Source organism: Struthio camelus, chromosome 2 (assembly GCF_040807025.1).
Source record: "Struthio camelus isolate bStrCam1 chromosome 2, bStrCam1.hap1, whole genome shotgun sequence".
NCBI lineage: Eukaryota > Metazoa > Chordata > Aves > Struthioniformes > Struthionidae > Struthio > Struthio camelus.
The window spans coordinates 140,862,974-140,883,978 of NC_090943.1; the positions used below are offsets into that span (position 1 = coordinate 140,862,974).

The 21,005-nt window shown below is 42.0% G+C and overlaps 1 protein-coding gene across 1 annotated transcript in view; it reads right to left on the minus strand.

Moving 5' to 3' along the window:
• The window catches only part of LOC104149479 (chloride channel protein D-like), an 89,602-nt gene that overhangs the window by 12,597 nt on the left and 56,000 nt on the right, over nt 1-21,005 (minus strand). The window contains exon 13 of the mRNA XM_068932750.1: nt 9,727-9,906. Within this exon, the coding sequence (XP_068788851.1) occupies nt 9,727-9,906 (180 nt within the window). The remainder of the gene's footprint in view (nt 1-9,726; nt 9,907-21,005) is intronic.

Below are 21,005 nucleotides of genomic sequence, written 5' to 3' on the forward strand. Positions count from 1 at the left end.
AAGAAAACCCTTGAGTAGGGAATCTTATTTCAAAGATACCCTGGCAAGGCATTGCAGTAGTTTCATACGCTCTATCTGTAAGAAAGCATGCATCTTGAAGATACACCTAATTAAGATAACACATTATTATCCCAAAATCCATACGTCAGATTTGGCATGGAAGTCAGGAATGAAAAGTATCTGACAGCTGATTGTGTCACTCTTTTCTTGTCAAGATGGCCTATTATCTGAGGAAACTGCAATTTCTAAATACTGGGGGGAGTGACATAGAAAGAACAGCAGCTCCAAAGTAGCTGCAAATGAGCAGAAGGAAGAATAAATGGTGATGTCACCAGCAAAAGCATTCAGGGCATGACTCTCCCAAATTGAACACATAAAACAGCAACGCAGCTGGGGGGAGGGAGATCAGAGAACCTGAAGCATCTTTTGTAGCTTTCTACATCCAAGGTAGCTGCATTGCTTTTATTCTGGAGTTGGTTATGTTTGCTGTTTTGGCCTATATCCAACTCAGTGGGGACCAGCAATTAATGAATTCTGACCAGAATGAAACAAACGTCCCTTTCACGTATTAAAAATCTACTTGTCTCTCAGAGCTTCTCTCAGATGTGTTTAAAAGCCCAGTGCCATAAATTAGTATATTTCAACTGATTTCAGTGCGTTTGAAAAAACAATGACAAAGCAGCAGCAACAAGTAACAATAAATTGTGCGCTAAAACGACAGAATACGGCACCCCAAAACCCTTCATGGTCCTTCCTCATCCTGATCACTGCCTGGTGTAAATTATCTTATAATATCCACAAGGCTTTGAAAACCCGCTCCAGCTAAGACTTAGTGTCTTGCAGCTTCAACTTTCACAGCAGTCAAAAATGAATCGAGTGCTCAGAGGATTTTGCAGCATTTGATCACTGCTCTGCTCTCAGTAGAAGTTCTAACACACACAATGCTTGCAAAAGGGCAGAATGAGAGAAAATTTTTATATGAACTGTAAGATGCAAACTCTATTTGAGAATAGTTGTTATTTTTATGTCCTTGATAAAATAGCTGTTAGTATACTAAACACATTCTTCCTGGCTTTCAAGTAGCATTGTGCCTTTTATAAATGGTAAAAAGCGTATTCTGCATCTGGTGAGCAAGACAGTAGGTAAAGACTAGATCATTGTGTACAGGGAACTGTTTTAAAGCCCATTAAACCTTCATCTTTTGCAGCAAAATCTCAGGGTTACAGGGTTGTTTCAGGTTAGGCAGTCTAAATCATTATTGTTTACCTAAGTAAACCAAGAAGGAACTCTGCAGGAGATTTTGGCATTTCACCTGTAAGATGACAAAAGAGTCATTATCAAGCATTGGACTGAGGTTCGCCAGAGCTAAGATCAAGTCCTGTCTACGCCACAGCCTTTCAAAGGACACTGAATAAACATTTCATCTCTGTGCCTCAGTTTTCAAGTCTACAAAACAGGGATTTCTTCTACCTCAGAGATGTGTTTTGAGTTAAGTAGCCAGCTGTCTGGTTTTATGGGCACCATCATCATGGTGAATAAGCAGACAGATAAGCCCATAGCCTCAGCATAAAAATGCAAAGGCTGCTGTAAGTAAAGAGTAAACACAAACTTTTCTTTCAAACCTGCAGAAAGGCTGGATTCTAGAAAAGGATGAAGAGTTAGGATCAAATTTGTATTTCCCTATAAGCTGGCTTGTTACCAGACAGATTTTCAATTTCAGACGAACCTACCACACATTCAAACGACAGGACAAGTATGTGATCAGTCTTTCCATTCACACACCAGTTTTCCCCATGCCTATATTTGATTTCGACATTTAACAACAATCTGCACTTGCCTAAAAGCCACCCACATACTGCTGTGAGGCTGCATGCGTTTTTAATTTGGCTTTTTTGAGTTAGCACACAGCCTCTGTAGCACTCCAGTCTTCCCTCCAAAGGGCTCAGTCAGAGTCCTACAACACCTGCACAACTGTTTGTAGACCAAAACAGGCTCACTAATTTTGAAAGTATCAAATAATGTTGTTCTTTGGAAGAAAAGTATCACATTTAGGATACAAAACAAAACCACTCTGTAAACCTTCCTCCATCTGTGCTATTCATGACCTGCAATGCCCCAGGACCCTGACAATACATGGGAGGATCATAACGTCAAGGGCTTTTGTTGAAAGTGCTGGATTCCATTTATTTTAATAGGTAAGATTACTGTATAGTGTATCATTGAAATTAACTGGATCAACTTTTCAAAAGCAGGAGCCTGGACTGTAAAAACAAACAAGGTACTCCCAGTCTCCACCTTCTCACAAGAAAATCAAGTCATCACAGAAGCACTTTGATATTGTAGTCAGCTCCCCAGTCTGCATACCTAAAAATAGTTTTCACGCCCCCGCCCCCTTTTTCTTCTTTGTTGGCTCAGTTTGCATTCAGCATTCAAACCTCTGCCAATGGTGTATATAGCTTTGATCAGACCTGGAAGAATCACCATTTGTGCAGAACTTACAGCAAGGCCACAGAGAGGAGGAAAAGAACAGGCTGTGCATGATCCTCTAGTGAGAAACAAAACCTCATTTTTATCTCCATATATTGCATGAACTTTGCAGACTTCTGTGTTTGATTGAGTAACTTTGCATTCCTGCGATCTAAACTTAGCAACCTCTCAATAACAGAGCCAGAAGAAAAAGGCTCTCCAAGTAGTTTTCAACTCTGTATCAGTTATTTCAAGAGTGCCAAGCAGCAAGGCTGCGTTAGTATTAAGGTAGATCTCTCTAAGCTCAGTAATTAGTTCATGAATTAAATGTTTCGGGTCTCATTTCATCTTTAATTTTCCACTTGTCCCTAAGCTGTTGCACCACACTGCTTACTGAAGGTGAGTACTCTTCCTCTTGCTAGGAAAAATAAAGCTACTGCCCTGTTAAACAAGCGTGTGGACTCTGTGCATACATGGGCGTGCACACACCTCGAGAGCAGTGTTTCATTCATCCCAAATGGAAGGGCAGATTTAAAAAAAGTACCAGAAACCATACCTGCAGTCTGACATATCTGTAACATTTTGCAATGCTATACCCCCTTTCCCACAGCACCTATCAATATGTAATATTCTGTTTTACCGAAAAGCTTGGCACAAAACATTCCTGACTCACAGCTGACCAGAGGCAAGTCGTACCTAATAAACTGCCGTAAAATGTACATACACACTACTTTGGATCAATGATTTCTCTGTTAAAGGATGTTACTCTGCAATACAGCTTTAAGTTTTCAACTTTGTCATATTTTCTAAACTCTGATCTCTTCAATTTACTTTCAGTTATGTGACATTCCCCTTTAGTGGAGTGAAAGCATGCATTAGCTAAACAATGTGGTTTGGATTTAGTGTTCCCATGCATCATCATGAAAATGTTTGTCTCAGCAATAGTGTCATTATTGTTACTGGGAACAGCTGCTCTACCATGTCTTTTGATTGTGAAAAGCAGAGCGTCTCCCTTCTCATACCAGTTTACAAGGAGAGAAATTAAAGCAAGGCTATCAAATACAAGGTTTCTGAGTACATAGCGTTCTGTACCTGGCTTCCTCCTACCGCAAAGGAAGCTGAAAGTGCAGCGCAGCAAGAACAGCAGCAAAATACATACTGCAAATATAAATGTAATTTGTCTCCCTCTGCTGGTAGTTCTTTTGACTCTAGACGGGGAACTAATCTAGGGCAGAAATCCTCCTCTCAGGTATGGATCTCTGGCAGTTCAGCTTCATTAGACATGACATCCTTTGAGCAAGAATTAGAGCAGGGGGGTGGCTGTTGACCAAGCGGATGATAAATATCTCCACTGACTTTCTGAAATGGAAAGACTCCCAACCTCACTGAGACAAGTCTTCACATCCAGCTCTGTGTAGGAGCAACAGTCCCACCGGGTTCGCCAGTACTGTCAGAACAACTACGCCGTGCTCCACAGGCCTCGTACAGCTTGGCTCATGTAAGCTGTACATTTTTTAAGGAAATCACAAATTAAATCTATTCACATGATTACAGATAGGATCAAGGTCTAACTCACCTTTTAGAACAAGATCTTCAGAAGAAATTAAGCTTTTTGTTTTAAGATGAATTTTCAAATAAAATCTGTTTCCTAGAATATTAGACCTTCTGAAATCTCTTCAGATGAGAAATTGTGCTTTCAGTCACTGGCAATAGCTACTAATTTCTGGAAACCCAAGCCTTTGTGTGTATCTTTTCAACTACAAGAAGAATAGGGTGTTTTTGAATATAGTGTTCTAAATCAGGAAAGAAATAAGTTCCATATTCAAAAGGGTCTTAGATTTCCAACTTTGTTGTGAAAATGGGAATTAGACACTTTGAGCACTTCACTTAACGTTGAACAAACTTAGTTTGGGTAAGGTAATTACATAGTCAATATACTCCCATATAGTATATCAAAACTTGAAATAAAATAACACATGGAACATAAAAAGGAATACGGTAAACTACAAGGTTTTCTGACATCTCTACCTACAAAAACTTTGTTTTCGGTCCCAAAAAAATAATTTCCTTCAACCACAAACGCTGAAGTTTCAGTAAACTTGATGGGTGGGAAGAGATAGGGTTTCCTAGGTGAAAAAATACACACAAAAATGCAGGCACAATGCCAGAAATGTCACATCCTGTACAGAAGTAGCAGAAAACCAAGTTTTACCCAATATATATTCTGTAAAGTCAGCTTACAGTCAGAGACAGTGTGGTTTCTGCATAATTACTTTATCCCAATCAAACTAAATCAACCCAAAAAACATTTTTCTTTCAGCTAAAAGACAGACAAACAAAATGCAGAGTAACAGCTAACAGCTGTGTAGGTAAGAGTGCAAAGGCAAAACAGGGAATTGCAACCTTGAGCCTTACAATAGGAGACCTATGTGTGACACAGATCTGAGATGTTCAGGCATGAAGCAAATGGCCCATTTGTTATGGTAAAGTTCCCAAACAGTTTACTTGGTGGTATTCATCAACCCAGTAGTCTCTCCGGGACAACCGTATCACAGCTATTTTCAAGGCAGAAATTAAGATAGCTGGGCACTACTCCAGCTTCTGCCTCTCTGTATTGCATCTCATCAGAGGAAGAGCAGGTGAGAAATCCTGGTCTCACAAGCCACCAATATCCATCTGCTTCTCTTCAGTCAGCACTGGGAGTATTTAACTGCAGTACTGAAACCGTGCTCCTTCATTTCCCTTTACAAAAGTGAAACAAAGGCAAGGGAAGCCATGGACATCAGAGTAGTTTCTGGGAGACACGTGTCATTCCTCAGTGTTGCAAATATGGAGGGGACCTACATGTACTGCGGAATGCATAAGATTCTCAGAAGAACGCATCTAAGTAGACAGCATGTTATTATCTGTCTTGGTGGAAGAAATCAGAGAGTGCATAAGTGTCACAAAGCAGCGGCAGGGGGAGGGAAGTTACCGGAGGTGGGAGGATGTACTGTATAGCAGCAAAAGTGTCACTGATGACCATGAGGCATCATCCACATTATATTCTATGCTATATTCCAGCCATGTCCACAGCCAGGGAAAAGAAACTAGTTACCCACAGCTTTCCTCAACAAATCCTTCATGTCTTCTGTTTTACTCTGCTTTACATTATAAAGTAACTCCTGGCAAAAGAAGACGGAGCAGCAAAACACAAGTGATGATGTGTCTAATCTCTTCATCATGTCACAGAACCACCTCACTGCCCCACACTGGCCCTATATCGGAACACTGTAACACATGTGAGAGCGAAAAAATAGCTCTATTTTTCACTTCTGGCCTCACAGAAACCAGGCAGAATCACAACTCTCTCTTTTCCCTCTGGAGGAGAATCTGGAGCCACAAACTAGAGCAGCCAAAACAAGAGAGAGCCAGGGGACCTCCCAGGCAACTCCTTGGTATGCATTTACAGCCTCACACAGTGTCTCTGGCACAAGCCTCCTGGGAAGGAAGGCAGTAGCGCTATCCTCAGGTCTCTCTGAAGAATGACTTCCAACTGGAGTACAGCTGCCTCCCCAGCCAGGAGGGCATGCAATTTTGGACATGCAGTTTACAGCTCTCACTGGACTCTGGACTAACACCTTCACAACAGGCCAGCTCCCTTTCTGCAGCTGCTGGGAGCACATGGGGGAGGCATTCCACCTTGCAGTGCAAAAGAATAGCTTGTTTTATTTTGATATGCAAGTATCATCATCTTTGTGGGAGAAATGAAGGGGAAAAGGCAGGTTCTGAACCCTCCACATAGTACACAGTAAGCTGAGCATCCTTATTGATTCCATGCACCAAGTTTGCCAGTCACACGTTCCTCAGACTGAATTCTGCAAGGGTTTCCCAGGCATGCACAGAGCAATGCCTATGGCAAAGCGTCAAAAGTATTACTCTAAGGAAATCTTTGTTTTGGAAACTTGCTTCTCAGCTACAATTTGCTTCCTCTTTAACAAATTTTAAGCCAAGGAGTTTTCTTTAGTAATTGTTTTTGTTTTTAGTCTCTATTGTTTACTCAAATGGGGAAGATAACAGCTTCAGGCTAAAGTCCCCCATGGAAAAACGTGTTTGGTGATCTCGTCTTAATCCCCAGTGGGTAACCATCCAGATCACAAAGAGTAGCAGAAAAACCTGGCCTCACTAAGCAGTGCTGGAAAGGTTGTGTTTTGTTTTAGGGTTTTGGGTTCTTTCAGCAGAATTTGGATATCTGGGTGTTTGCTATAGGCCAGCACAGAGGTACGTTTGTAGACCCATGCAAGTCCTAGTCAACACTGCTTGGCCACACTCCTTGCTTTTGTAAGAACTGACATTGACCTTTTCTTTTCAAAGGTCAGTATCATTTGTATATATTAAAAAAATAACAACACTTTGTCCTTGTACAGCTACTCTCCTCACTACAGTTTCCAAGTATGGGCAGACACTGCATATCTTTTGCATTCAGTCCAAATTTACAGGGTTTCAACCATGCTTATTTCATGAGAAGAAATGGCATAGAAACACATGCAAGTGAGGAACAGTATTAAAAAGTTATAAGCTACTCCTGCCTTTATGTAAGGATCTTGCAAGCTCAGCAGACGGCTCACTTCTTTTCCTTCCTTAGCTCTTTGCTCCCATTTTTTTTAACTAATACAAACATTTTTGCGCTAGAAGAAACCCATCTGAGGATCAATGCTAATGCCCTAACCTGCTCCCAAGAAAAACATTGGTGCAATTATTCTTGCCTCTTCTCCATCCACCTTTTTTAAAACATGTCAGCCGAGCTACATTTCCACCACTTTAAGCATGGGGCAGAGGCATTGTTAATGTATGAGATGGAAAAACAAATTATTATTTTTCTGCCCTGTGGCCAATGTTACCGCCACAAGGGATTGCACTAGATCTCATACAGCATGAGATTCACATTTCTTGTCTTGGTCTTAACCGTTACATGCTGCTAGAGCTGTAATTTTATGGGTAAGATGGAAAACCCTAACTACTTATGGTTATGAATATAATAATTCCATGACACATCACATTTTTGAAGGCTTATTTCAGAGGATGGCTACAGAGCATCCACTTCATGGTGTTGGTGAGAGGCCAAAGTCAGACATCAAAGTCACCCGTGGTCTCCACCCAGGACAAAAGCACCCAGAACTCATCACCCGAGTTCTCAGACTGCTGGGCACACACCGGGGAGAGAAGACTGTGTCGTCAGCACACCACAATGCAGTACGTGCTTCCAGGCAGCCTCTCCTTATGGGTTTCACTAGATTAAGCAATAAATATTTACCTAGCCAAAAAACCCTTTGCCATTTCTTTGTCAACTATTAAAAGTATTACATCAGTTCTACTCAAACAGTCATTTATGCCAGAACTGACAGAGAAGAGGCTTTTTCATTTACCCCATCTAAGGCTCTAATGGTGTTTTTTGATAGACAATTATTCCAACAGAATTTATTCACAAAAGAGCTCTGGGGATTAAGCAAACCACAGTCTACCAGGATTATCAAGTAACTTCAGATTTTCTATAAAGCTGCTTCGTTTTGGGATGTGCTAAGGACCAAGCTTAGTTCCACAAAACTCTGCTCTGCATTACAAAACACAACAGTATTTACATAAACTCAGAACACTCCTCAACAGCCCAGGACTCTCACTGCCAGATATTTGACGAATTAACAGGGAAATGATGAGACTATAAATTGAATTTAAAAGGAACTTTGGCCAGATCAGTTGTTAGCATGTTTTCTAGTTTTATTGCCACAGATAGCCGAGAACTAAAATAATACACTAGATTACGGCATATAACATCTTCCTATCAGTGCACCCTGTAGATTGTCACCCAGATATTTAGGTTTTAGTGCTTTAGCATATCTCTTATATAATAACATTTACAATAGCATCACCATGAGAGAACAAGTAGACCTATAGGAGAGTGCACTTACTGAAGCCGTTACTCCACCAGATCACTGCAACCCAAACAATCCCCACTGTAGAATTCTCTCATTCCAAGCAGTTATTTCCCTTCCTAAAAGGTTCATACAGGTGTCTTGCCTGTCAGTGAAGCAAGTTCACAATTTTTATTAAATATTCACTCCTTCCACTTCTTCATCCTCCAAAGCTACAGCTGACCACAGAGCTATAAGGTAGGTTGGTGTGATCCAGCTGCTCACAGTTCATCCTTAAGACATTTTTATGAAGCAGGCAAGGAGACAAGCGCTAAGCAAATTTCCACTGAGGATACACTGATGACTTTTTCTTATCCAAATTAACAAAAGAAAATACTTTCACCCTTGTTTTCTTTCTCTCAGGTAGCTCCCAACTGCCATCCAATTAAGGGGATAAACCAGAAGTGGGTTAAAAAAAAATCTCTACAAGGAAAGATGCAAGAATACTGTGATCATTCAGGACAAACGATATTATGCAGATTATGAAAAACAATGATATTAAAATACAAAACTAACGGACAATGTGTTTGTGCTAGGGTTATTGGAAGCCTAACGGGACCTTGTTGTGCATATTCCTGGGCAGCTGCATATGCATCTTCTCCTTTACTCTAGGATACCCAATGTGGGAATTAAGTTATTGTCTGCTCTGCTCATGACTCACCACTCAAAGGAGAGTCTTAAGGTCCATTCCTGAAAGGATGGATTCACTCTTGTAAATGTAGGAAATAGAGTACCAGCAACACATTATTTATCAGGATATTTATCAGGGTTTGGTTTTTAAGAGTTCTCAGCACAGCAAGGATTCCCTTAGCCCAACTCTTGCTTAGAGTAGAGCGTTACTTCCAGTGAGTGATTTTGTTGTTTATCTAGTCTGTGATATGATTTACGTTAACTCATTTCCTGTAAAAGCATACACCAGTAAAATGACAAAAATGTGAAGAATGAGCAGGCCGACTTCAAATCGGCATGTGACATTGTATGAGCAGCTAGATCAAAATCCTCTTAGAAGACTACTGTAGTGCACATTTAAGACTCTGAAGACTCTGAATTTTCCCTTTTTCGGAAATTCTCACAAAACAGCTGTTTCTGCAGTTCACAATAAAGCATTGGTGCTGTTCAATAAATCCCTGATGCAATTGATAACCAAGACCTTCATGCTTTCCTAGATAAAGGGACACCTGCTGTTCATGCCAAGGAAAGTAGGAGCAAGCTTCGTATCTATCTCACATAATCTTGATAAACATGTGCATAAAGAAAACATCTGAAAACTGGCCGGAAGCACCATCTAATATCAAATTGATGGTGCTTTTACCTTTTAATAGTTCCCTGGAACACCTCTGCATGGTCTGGCTTGGACCTGTAAACCACTGGAAATCCACCATGGCTCGTACTTCTAAGAAGCCAAGCCAACGAGGCAACGTTTTCCTTTAGGTGGAGGACTCTGACACGAGGCTCCATGACATCTCTGGCAGAGAACAATTCCAGGTTCAACCTGAAAGACACAGAGCAGACAGCCAAAGGACTATTTAGTAAACAGGAAATGAGGCGTACTGTACCACGTTAGCATTTGACGAGCTTATAATGTTTTGGTAAATTACTTCAAGATGGAAATCAATCTGTTTTATTTGCAAATGTAAAAAAAAAAAAGTAATTACCCAATAAAAGTGCTTATCAAGCATTGCCTCTCTTTGTATAAGATACATGATAAATTCAACCATATGCATGACATGGTCATCCTAGACAGGATATCATCATAAGAGTCATTTATCAATTTTCATGACTTTTCTCATTAAAAAAAAGATTCTTAGTTTAATCTGAAATCCTCTGAAATTCTGGCTGAGATCACATACTTTAAAGTTAAGTACTTCAGAGAAATTCAAGCTTCCACTCACCATTGCATTTTTTTTTTTTTTTGTGGTAGTAGCAACTGGAAAGCTGGCCCTTCCAAGATTTTTCACAAATCAAACACTATTTTTCTAATATTTCCTAACATTTTTCAGTTTCTAGGCAAGGTTTCAGGAAACAATGCCTGAACATACATTAATTGAAAAACGTGTGTATACCCACTATTTCTGAGAGTAGAGTGGAATGAAAAATAAAAAATACTTTCTGCAAAATTCAAAGTAATTTCTGTGGAGTTATATCAGGCCAGATTCTGACTACAGAGTTCAGTGAACTGCTCTAGTTGTAAACCTGTTTTATATTTTCTGTTTTCAAAAATACATTCATTATTCTGATTATCATCTGGACATAGCATAAGCCAGAATCCCGTTCAGACAAGGGCTGACATAAACCACAGACAGAGACAACTGGAGCATAAATTTGCCCACATCCTGTTTTACCAATGTACCTTTCATCCCCGTGGTAAAAGCAACTATTTCCGTTGGCTGTTAATTATTGTCCTCCCTCCTGAAAGACACAAGGTTATTTTTTCAAGCCAGTTACTGTGATGTCTTGTGATGTGACCACCTGCCTACAACTGAACTGAGAAGACAATGCACTTCATATACATGGCACCTACACAGCTGGGAAATAAGTTTTTGCTTCTTCTAAACTGAGATGGACTTACATGAACCCTGGAAAAGAATAGTCTTATATGCTCTGAATCATGTCATACCCATTCCCAATTATATGGAACAGACAGTAGATAATGAAAATCTGGAACACCATCTTATTACGGACCCACATTTCAAGGGAGCGGAACACCATCTTCTGGATAAATGAACCTCTCCGAACCACATTTTGTCACTGACTTAGAATGGGCAACAGTTTACCTTGCAAATCACAGGGGCAAGTAAAGAATATAGTACCAATTAGTGAGAATAAAGCCTAAATGTCCTGAAAAGATTTTCTTTTTTTTTCAGTTCTTAGTATCACTGAAAGCTACCAGTTTTTGCAGCACAAATAATAGAACTAAGTGGAAAGCAAAGATTCTGCTCCAAAAGTTACTGTCAGAACTGTGCTACTGTGCCTCTTGTTTGGGGAAAACACTCTGCCAGGGAAATGAGGAGATTCCTGTTTCTCCTCCACTTCTCCATTTTCATATGCCAGATAAAAATCTGTATTTGCTTGCCTTAAGCTTTGCCTACATTCACTGTGCTGCTACTAAAAGTACTGTACCTAGCATGGCCAACACAATGAGAAAATATGATTAATGATAATAGGTACTTCCTGCATTACATGAAGTATGTGCAAATCCTGAACGATTTTCAAGATTAGTAAGAGTAACGTGGAAACAGTGTTACACGACAGCAGTTTCTACACCGTATTTTGTATCAGGACATAGGTTTCCCATCTCCATAACCTTCCAGTTTTGAATGTTCCAAATTATGCAAAAGTCCATGAAACATCCTTAGGTTTCCTCAAATCAGCCATTTCTATAAGAAGAACAGATAGTTTGTTGCATAGTTCTGTGTTCTTGGTTTTGCGGTGATAAAGTGTCCATGTTGTCTAGAGTAGCCATAGACCTTGTGTTATCATAGGTCAGCTTTTTCAGACATAAGAAAAACACACTAAGGACTGGTGCTGATTCACTGTTCATTGCCAGTGGCATTTCTTTCAATTACTCTGTCTATTGCTGTAAAGAATACCATTGCTTTAAGGCAGAAGGGAAAAAAGCATCCCCTTCAGGGATGCAATCCCATGCAATCCCACTTCCCAGTTTCCTGAATGAGCCAAGATCTATTCTCTTAAAGTCCAGGGTCTGTACTCCGCTACTCGCCTTCCCACTCCCCTCAGGATCTTGAACTCCACTATTTCGTGGTCACTGCTGTCAAGGATACTGTTGATGATCACTACCCCAACCAGTTTTTTCTTGTTAGTGAAGAGCAGACCCAACGGTACACCACTCCCTGTTAGCCCGTGCAGTACTTGTATTCAGAAATTATCATGGATACCCTGCAGAAATCTCCTTGCATCCCTCCATGTTGCCTTTCCAGCAAATATCAGGGAAGCTAAAGTGCTGCTTGAGAACCAGGGTCTGTGATCCAAAGACTTCCTCAAGCTGTTTAAAGAGGGGTTTGTCCATTTCCTCACACCAGTAGGGCAGTCTGTAACAAACTCCAGCCACATCACCCTCACTGGCTTCTCTTCTAATTCGCAACCACATTCTGCCATCCCATGGAGAGCTCCATGAATCTTAGCTGCTCCTTCTTACAGAAAGGGACATCTCCATCTTTCCTAAAGCACTTGTATCCATCCATCGCAGCACTCCAGTCATGCGAGCTGTCCCACCGCATCTCAGTTATTCCAACAACGCCGCAGCTCTGCCACTGCATCCAGAGCTCTAGTTCCCTCTGCTTCTTTCCTCAAATGCAAGCATTTGTGTACATACACTTAAGACAGGTGTCCTTTTACTCTGTTTTAATGTTCCTGAGGCCTCTCTTGTTCCTGTCATCACGCTGCACCCTTTACTCTTGACCTCTCTCCACCATTATACTTAATTGTGATTCATAATTGCCCTTCCCCATTCTTCCTGATTCAAAACTCTCCTCCCCATCGTGGCCAGCCTGTTAGCAAAAATGATTTTCCCCCTGCTCTGTCCCATGAGCATGGATCCCACCTTTCCCTAAGAATCCTTAACTGAAGTCCCATGGTTGTAAAAGCCAAATTCGTGTTGACAACTCCAGCTGTACAACCACTTGCTGACCCACAGGATCTGTCTGCTCCTCCCCAAGCTTATCTCCTGCATCAACAGGCTTGAGAACATCGCCTGGGCCCTCATCACCAGAGACTTGTAGTCCTCTTGATACACAAAAGGCCTCCCCTGGAAGCGTTGCTGGTATCAACATGGATAAGCAGCAGGAGGTAGTAGTCCAAGGGCCAGAAAAGCCTCAGCAGTCTCTGCACAATCTCCCAGATCAGATCAGAGCCACTAGCCAGCAGAAAATCTCCATGGAGAGCAGGTCAGTTCGGCAGATGAGGGCCTCCATCCCCCACGGGACAGAGTCCCCCACAACTACCATTTGCTGCCTCTCCATGATGCTGCTGCATGTTTCGAGCTTTGCTTGTTTGGATGCCTCCCCAAACACGGCTTTCTCCTCCTTGTCTGTTACCAGAGCACTGAAGCTGTAGGTCTGAAGGTAGAGAAGAAGCCATCCTCCTATTGCCAGAAGTCACAAGCCTCCGCCTCCAGCCTTTGCCATCATAGGAGTCTCTTTCTGCCACCCACAACCTACCCCAGTTTCTGAGGCCTGCTCTTCTGTGCAGCTGATGTTCAAGCTCTTGTCTCTGAAAGTTTCTGTGAAGATGCTGTCCACCTCTTCCATCTTCCCTGATGTTGTACAGTCTTGTTCACCTCTTCCCACAGCTTAGTGACACAGCTCATCACCCAGAGCTCACCTACCACAGGCAAGCACATAGTCTCCCTCGCCCAAGCCCCAAGGAGAGGCACCAGGCACTGCCCGCAGGGCCAGATCTGCAGCGGCGCCCCATCCCTTGGGAGCTCTGTCTCCGCTGCGCTGCAGTAGTTGCTTCAGAGGTGCTGGTGACTGTGCTCTATGGCATACCACCACCACTGCTGCTAAGTCCCACACTGCCGTCAGCTGAGTCTCCAGCCTCTTGTCCCTTTGGTACAAACTACTACTTCTGAGGGCTGCCCTCTGGGATCGCCACTCTGGGCCTGGCAGTTACATAGCTCTCCTCCTCACATTAGTTAAATTTGACCCTTCCTTACCAGGGCCAGCCTTGCCCAGCAACAGCCGGGATCCAAAGACAGCAGAAGTAGCTCCCAGAAGAGCCAGAAGCAGAGTATAACCTGTGAACAGGAGCCTAAAAACCACCCTGGGCACTTGTATGTGCACTACTCCACCAATGGCCATATTTGTTGCTGGTTCATGTTTGCAGCCCTCTGGCTCACTGTGCTCCCTAGGGCCTGGGAAATGGATGCTATGGCCAGGCACTTGACCCTCCTGGGCAAAGCCTCCACCACCAGCAGGTCCCTTCTCCTGCAACTACGACCCTGCCCAAATGCCTCCTGAGCACCCTTTGCTTAGCCCACAAGCGCCATCACTGCTGTTACGCTCTTGCTGCAATAAAGCCCTTAGTTTCACAATGCAAACTGAATTTCAAGTAAGGCATTTCATTTACCATTTTTAAAATGTCTTTTTATATGAAATAACCACAGGTACTTACTATTGGATTGTATCTTGTAGATCTTTCTCACGTGATTAGATTCTCCTCAAGGAGAGATGCAAGGCGGTCTTTACACTACTAAAATAGTTCTAGCATAAATTTTTCTTTTCTAGGATGTGTGAGAACATTTTTCCCAAAATGTAGTTCACTACAGCAGTGTAATGTGTTAGAGTTTTAAGGATATCTCACGAAAGTCATAACATCCAAGTTTCAGGTTCTTTTAAAGAAGTGCCCCCACAGCTCTGGGTATCACAGGGAACAATCAGCCTTATGACCTGAATAAGAGACATTCATTTGGTAAGAAGCCAATATCTCTGAATGGTAAACTGTCTTGAAATGGTTCTTGCAAATGTAGTTCGGGCCCTGTTGCTATTAAATTCAATGGAAGTTTTCCCACTGAAATAAATTGTTAAGGGTCTAACCATAACAGATCTAGTCACAACATGGAGGTTTCCTTAGACAACATTCAGTTCAAGAAAACTCTTCTTTTCTTGAAATGTAGTTTACTCTCTACTTTATGCAAGTTTAAGATGATTACAAGAACTTAAAGGCAGGGGGAGGAAGGAGAAGCATAATGCTAACTCAAACAGTCTAAGGACCTAGGTGGATGAGAACACAGGCAGCAGTGCTGCTTGCTTGGATTTATTCTCATACTCGCCTTTGTCTTTTTAGCTGTCGCTCCAATCTCTTCTTTCTCTATTGAGAGTGTTTACCTATTGACTAGCCACAGGCCTTCTTGCTTAGAACAGCCCTGGATTTTATTTGGGCTTCTTGTAAACCATTGTTTTATTGCCCTGACTGGCTATTGCATCTTGTATAAATAGTTCTCAGGAGTTTGTTTTGGGGTTTGCTTAATGTTTGCAATGATTGTCAAGAGCATTTAGGCAGCACAGTCTGAACAATTGAGAGGGTGGGCTGGATAGCTTAAAGGAGCATTATCAACTTGGAGATCATTAAAATTAGTTATCTATGTTATAAACGCCATCAATTATTAGAACTATTCAGTTTTAGTATCTTCTATTCATGCATTTTCTGAGACTTGGAGGGTTTTTTTTTTTTTAAATACACTTTACTTGGATAGAAAAATTAAAGAGATTTCATATAGCCATTCCAGTACAGAATCGGCCATACTGTTATTAAGACCTGCACATTATAAATATAGTTTATTAGTGTTAGCTTTCTTTTTCTCTAGCATCTTCCAAGAAATCTCATTGTGAAAAATACTCACAACATTGCAGGAAGCTGTTTACATTTAAATCCAAATTATTTTAAAAAAAATTAAAAAAAAAAATTCTGCATACTGGTCAGAGGTCCACCAATTTTCTTTTCAGCAAGTCATTTGGTAAAAGCCAACAATTAAAAAGCTTTTACAAAACCTACATGCCAATATTGATCTCACTATACTGTAGAACAGTATATATGAACTACAGAAGGGCTAATCATGTGCAGATGATTGAATTCAGTGAGAGGTTTGCCATTGATTTCTGTGAAAAAAATGATTCTTTAAGTATGCTCACAGAATACCCACTGAGATGAATATATGGAAATTAAAATCTCTATAAAAGCGAGTTATGCTAGAAAAGGACACCACTTTAACTAAATTCGTTTTAAAATTGATTTGTTCCACTCAGTGCTAATGCCTGGAATAGACACATATAAATTGATTTAAAACTAAATTCAACCAATAAAAGCACAGTGTAAATTGATATAAGCGTATGCGGTGTACTTTGGGTTAATCAGGTCTAGTTAAAATCAATTTTCAGTGGAATTTTGCACGGCAGACAAGGCCTAAGACACCTCACTGTCTTTTTTTTTTAGCTGAACACTAAATTGAGGGAGAAATTCTTCTAGCTAAATAGGAGCCAAAAGTTTGGCAGAGTTCAGTCTGTTCAGTATATCTACAAATATTTATATTGACTGTAAGTAGACAAGCTTCCCAGCATCCACTGGTCCTGGCTCCCTCAATATCCTTAAATGAGGGGACATTTAGCTACTCAGTCTAAAGGCCTTTGGACAGTACAGCACTTATTGTGAAATGTGTTGTTTGGGTTAACTGAATGTCTCTGTCACTTGTTTCCCAGAGAGGATTTGAAAGTTATATATGTTTAGCAACTACTGTATGCAAAAGACAAATGGATTTCCACATGGTCTCATGATCTGCTGGGAAACTGTCTCTCTCTATGACTTGAAAAAGTGCAGAACAAAAAAGAAGCGAAGAAGAAAAAACAATAGATAAGAAAGCCTTTGTGTTCTGGAAAAGAGATGGATTTTGTTGTTATTTTTTGGAATGTTTGGGTTTTTCCTGCCAAAGGCTTGCTTCTCTGTTCCTTTATCCCCTACGAGGTTTGCCCCGTCAGCACTGTCAGTATAAAATACCAACAAGCGAGAAAAATAGCAGCTCCTCCTCACTTTGCATAGCTATAATTGTTTGTGTAAGGGCATTTAGCTTTAAAAAAATCAATTAGACTGTCCATAAAACCTGAGGTAAGCAGGTAAAAGATCACCTGAGTGGATCTGCATGCTGGAATTACTCAAGTGACAGCTTAAAAGCTAAGGTCTCAGTGCTCTACATGCTAAACTGTTACAGTCTAAGTAAAAACATAAAGGACGTAGTTCTTGACTTAATTTGCACAGTGCATATCCAAAAACAAATTTAGAAATGTAACTAGCCACTTACAGATTTAGTCACGTAAAATAGTATTAAACGGAGCGTGGGCATCTAATACTCAGAGCTATTCACAGCGCCTGCTCACTACCACCATCCATCCTGAAGGCATCTAAACTCAATTGGCATTGGTATTCAGAACCATACATTTCCCCACAGGAGTAGCAGTATGTGTAGAAATGTCTCAGTCCACACAAGTAGCTGTCTAGCACCCATCTACTCTCAGATGTCACACATATATTGATATCACTATACGTCTACAAGGCATTACCAGGCACTGCACCATGGCCATTGAAGGTGTTCAACAGACATGACCTGGAATCCTTCTTTCCTTGGGAAACTACATTTGACTGGAAAGTGGGAAATCAGAAACCATTTCTCACCAGCCTTTGGAGATCCAAACCCTCACCTGACATCTCCCCGAAACAGCGGATGCTGCAGGGCCCAGGCTCTCAGAGAGCCGGGCAGCAAACACCCTCCCTGTACGGTCACCTGTATTGTCAGGAATGCAGGAGCCAGGGAAGCAATCAGGCTCTAAAGAGACTATAAACCTGTGAATTTTTATCATGAGCTAAAGGTCACTACTGGCCTTATATACAAGTATACCTCAAAAATTCTGTTAGTGTAACCTCCTTCTCAGCTCCTCCGCTTTTGCGTAGTGATTCTGAGCCCCTCTGTAGGTTTTCTGACTAACTGGGAGTTGCTAACTACGTGTAGTTCCTAATGGGTACACAACTCTTGGAGGGCCCAGGCAATCACTGCTGCAGGTACGAATGCTACAAGCGCCTAGGAGGGATAAAGTTGCTGCCCAGAAGCATAGGTAGTTAGCTGTTCCTGAGCTGGTGGAAACATTCACCTCGGACTTCTCCCCAAAATCCTGTTCAGGGTTGTGGCCGTGCTGTACACCACAGGGCAACTTTGTGATGCTAAGCGTTGAGCTGAGGACTGCATAAAGTTAATCAGTAGAAAATGCTAGCCACAGGGATATACCTGAGGCCCTGCCGCTCTCCAGAGAGGCCTGTAAGATGCTCCTATATCTATCCACACAGTATTTTCTCTCCCATAGGTGGAGACCTAGTAGAGAAAAAGTCTACATTTTACCTAAAAACCTAACAATTGATAATATTCAACACCTATATACAAACTATATCACAGAATCACAGAATCACAGAATCGTTTAGGTTGGAGGGGACCTCTGGAGATCATCTAGTCCAACCTCCCTGCTCAAGCAGGGTCACCTAGAGCATATTGCCCAGGATCACATCCAGACGGGTTTTGAATATCTCCAGGGAAGGAGACTCCACCACCCCTCTGGGCAACCTGTTCCAATGCTCTGTCACCCTCACAGTGAAGAAGTTTTTTCTCAGGTTCAGATGGAACTTCCTGTGGTTCAGTTTCTGCCCATTGCCTCTTGTCCTGTTGCTGGGCACCACGGAGAAGAGGCTGGCCCCATCCTCTTGACACTCCCCCTTCAGATACTTGTACACGTTGATGAGATCACCTCTCAATCTTCTCTTCTCCAGGCTGAACAGGCCCAGCTCTCGCAGTCTTTCTTCATAGGAGAGATGCTCCAGCCCTCTAATCATCTTGGTAGCCCTCCGCTGGACTCTCTCCAGCAGTGCCATGTCTCTCTTGTACTGGGGAGCCCAGAACTGGACACAGTACTCCAGGTGAGGCCTCACCAGGGCTGAATAGAGGGGCAGGATCACCTCCCTCCACCTGCTGGCAACACTCTGCCTAATGCACCCTAGGATCCCATTGGCCTTCTTGGCCACAAGGGCACACTGCTGGCTCATGTTTAACTTGTTGTCCACCAGCACTCCCAGGTCCTTCTCGGCAGAGCTACTTTCCAACAGGTCAGTCCCCAGCCTGTACTGGTGCATGGGATTATTCCTGCCTAGGTGCAGGACCTTGCACTTGCCTTTGTTGAACTTCATGAGGTTCCTCTCCGCCCACCTCTCCAGCCTGTCCAGGTCCCTCTGAATGGCAGCACAGTCTTCTGGTGTGTCAGCCACTCCCCCCAGTTTAGTATCATCAGCAAACTTGCTGAGGGTGCACTCTGTCCCTTCCTCCAGGTCATTGATGAATATATTGAACAAGACTGGGCCCAGGACTGACCCCTGGGGGACACCACTAGCCACAGGCCTCCAACTTGACTCTGCGCCATTCACCACAACCCTCTGAGCTCGGCCATCCAGCCAGTTCTCAAGCCACCTCACCGTCCACTCATCTAGCACACACTTCCTGAGCTTACCTAGGAGGATGTGATGGGAGACAGTGTCAAAAGCCTTGCTGAAGTCCAGGGAGACAACATCCACTGCTCTGCCCTCATCTACCCAGCCAGTCATTCTGTCATAGAAGGCTATCAGATTGGTCAAGCATGATTTCCCTTTGGTGAATCCATGCTGACTACTCCTGATCACCTTCTTGTCCTCCAGATGCTTAGTGATGACCTCCAGGATGAGCTGTTCCATCACCTTTCCCGGGATGGAGGTGAGGCTGACAGGCCTGTAGTTTCCTGGCTCCTCCTTCTTGCCCTTTTTGAAGACTGGCGTGACATTGGCTTTCTTCCAGTCCTCAGGCACCTCTCCTGATCTCCAGGACCTTTCAAAGATGATGGAGAGAGGCCTAGCGATAACATCTGCCAGCTCCCTCAGCACTCGTGGGTGCATCCCATCGGGGCCCATGGATTTGTGGATATGTCAGAATAGACATCCGCATTTACAGGTCATTTGTACCTGCAGTACTCATACACCCATGAATGTGTATAAATGTATACAGAGATAAAGATACAGAGATGGATTAGCGATCTTGATATGTAAGACAATTTTACATACATATGACTTCTTATTACTGTATTCAGAATGGGAATGATTCAGTTATCTTTTCATTCTCCAAATTACTATCTGAGCCCATACGAATCTTCTCTTAAAAAAATGTTAAGTCTGTGCAAAATCCATCTCCTCTGGCATTATAACCGACCAGAGGCAAAGAAAGCCGTTTCTCAAAACGACACCCGCACAAGCTATTTAAATTCAAAGACGTGTTCCAAACAAACTTCCATAGGAATAAAGTGAGAGAAGCAAATTGTGCGCTAAAATAAATACCTCATGATCTTAGCATAATCGAAAAAATGGTGAAATGAATATTCTCCGGATAGATCATTGCTGAACAATTTCCAAGGGAAATTTGCAAAATACTAAACTGACTCTTGCCGTTCAAATGCAATAACATGATGAGTTTCTTGTAAGCCTACGCCAAAAAAACTAATCCAAACTGGAAAGAAGAGAGGAAAGCTCCTATGAGAGCATTTTTATAAAAGCTTCATTCAGAGCCTCCACCCTCATGCACTGTACCAGCCACCTTAGCTTTTCCACTCTGCCTGATCCAAGAAAGCACCAAGTAGTATCAGAATTGCTGACTTTAAAGCTTTTGGGAACAGAGAGTGATAGCAATATATGTTTTAATAATCAGCCACAGTTTATCAGATGACCTTTTAAGCAAAATGAGGTACAGATTTAGGCCTAAAAGACCGTAAGAGGAGTAAACTAAAATAATACAGATGAAAAAATATGAAAAGATAGATTTCAAATAGCTCTGTACCTCCAAGAATCAGGCACTTTCTAACGGAAAAGGATAGTCAGGTTATTAAAACATAACGCTGGGTAACTGGAGATACAGATTATTTCCTGTTCCCAGCCCAGTAAATAAACGTTTTTGACACTTACAACCAGGATTTCAAGCAAAGGCACTTCTCCTTTCAGCTGTACAACAAACTGCCTTAGAAAAGGCAT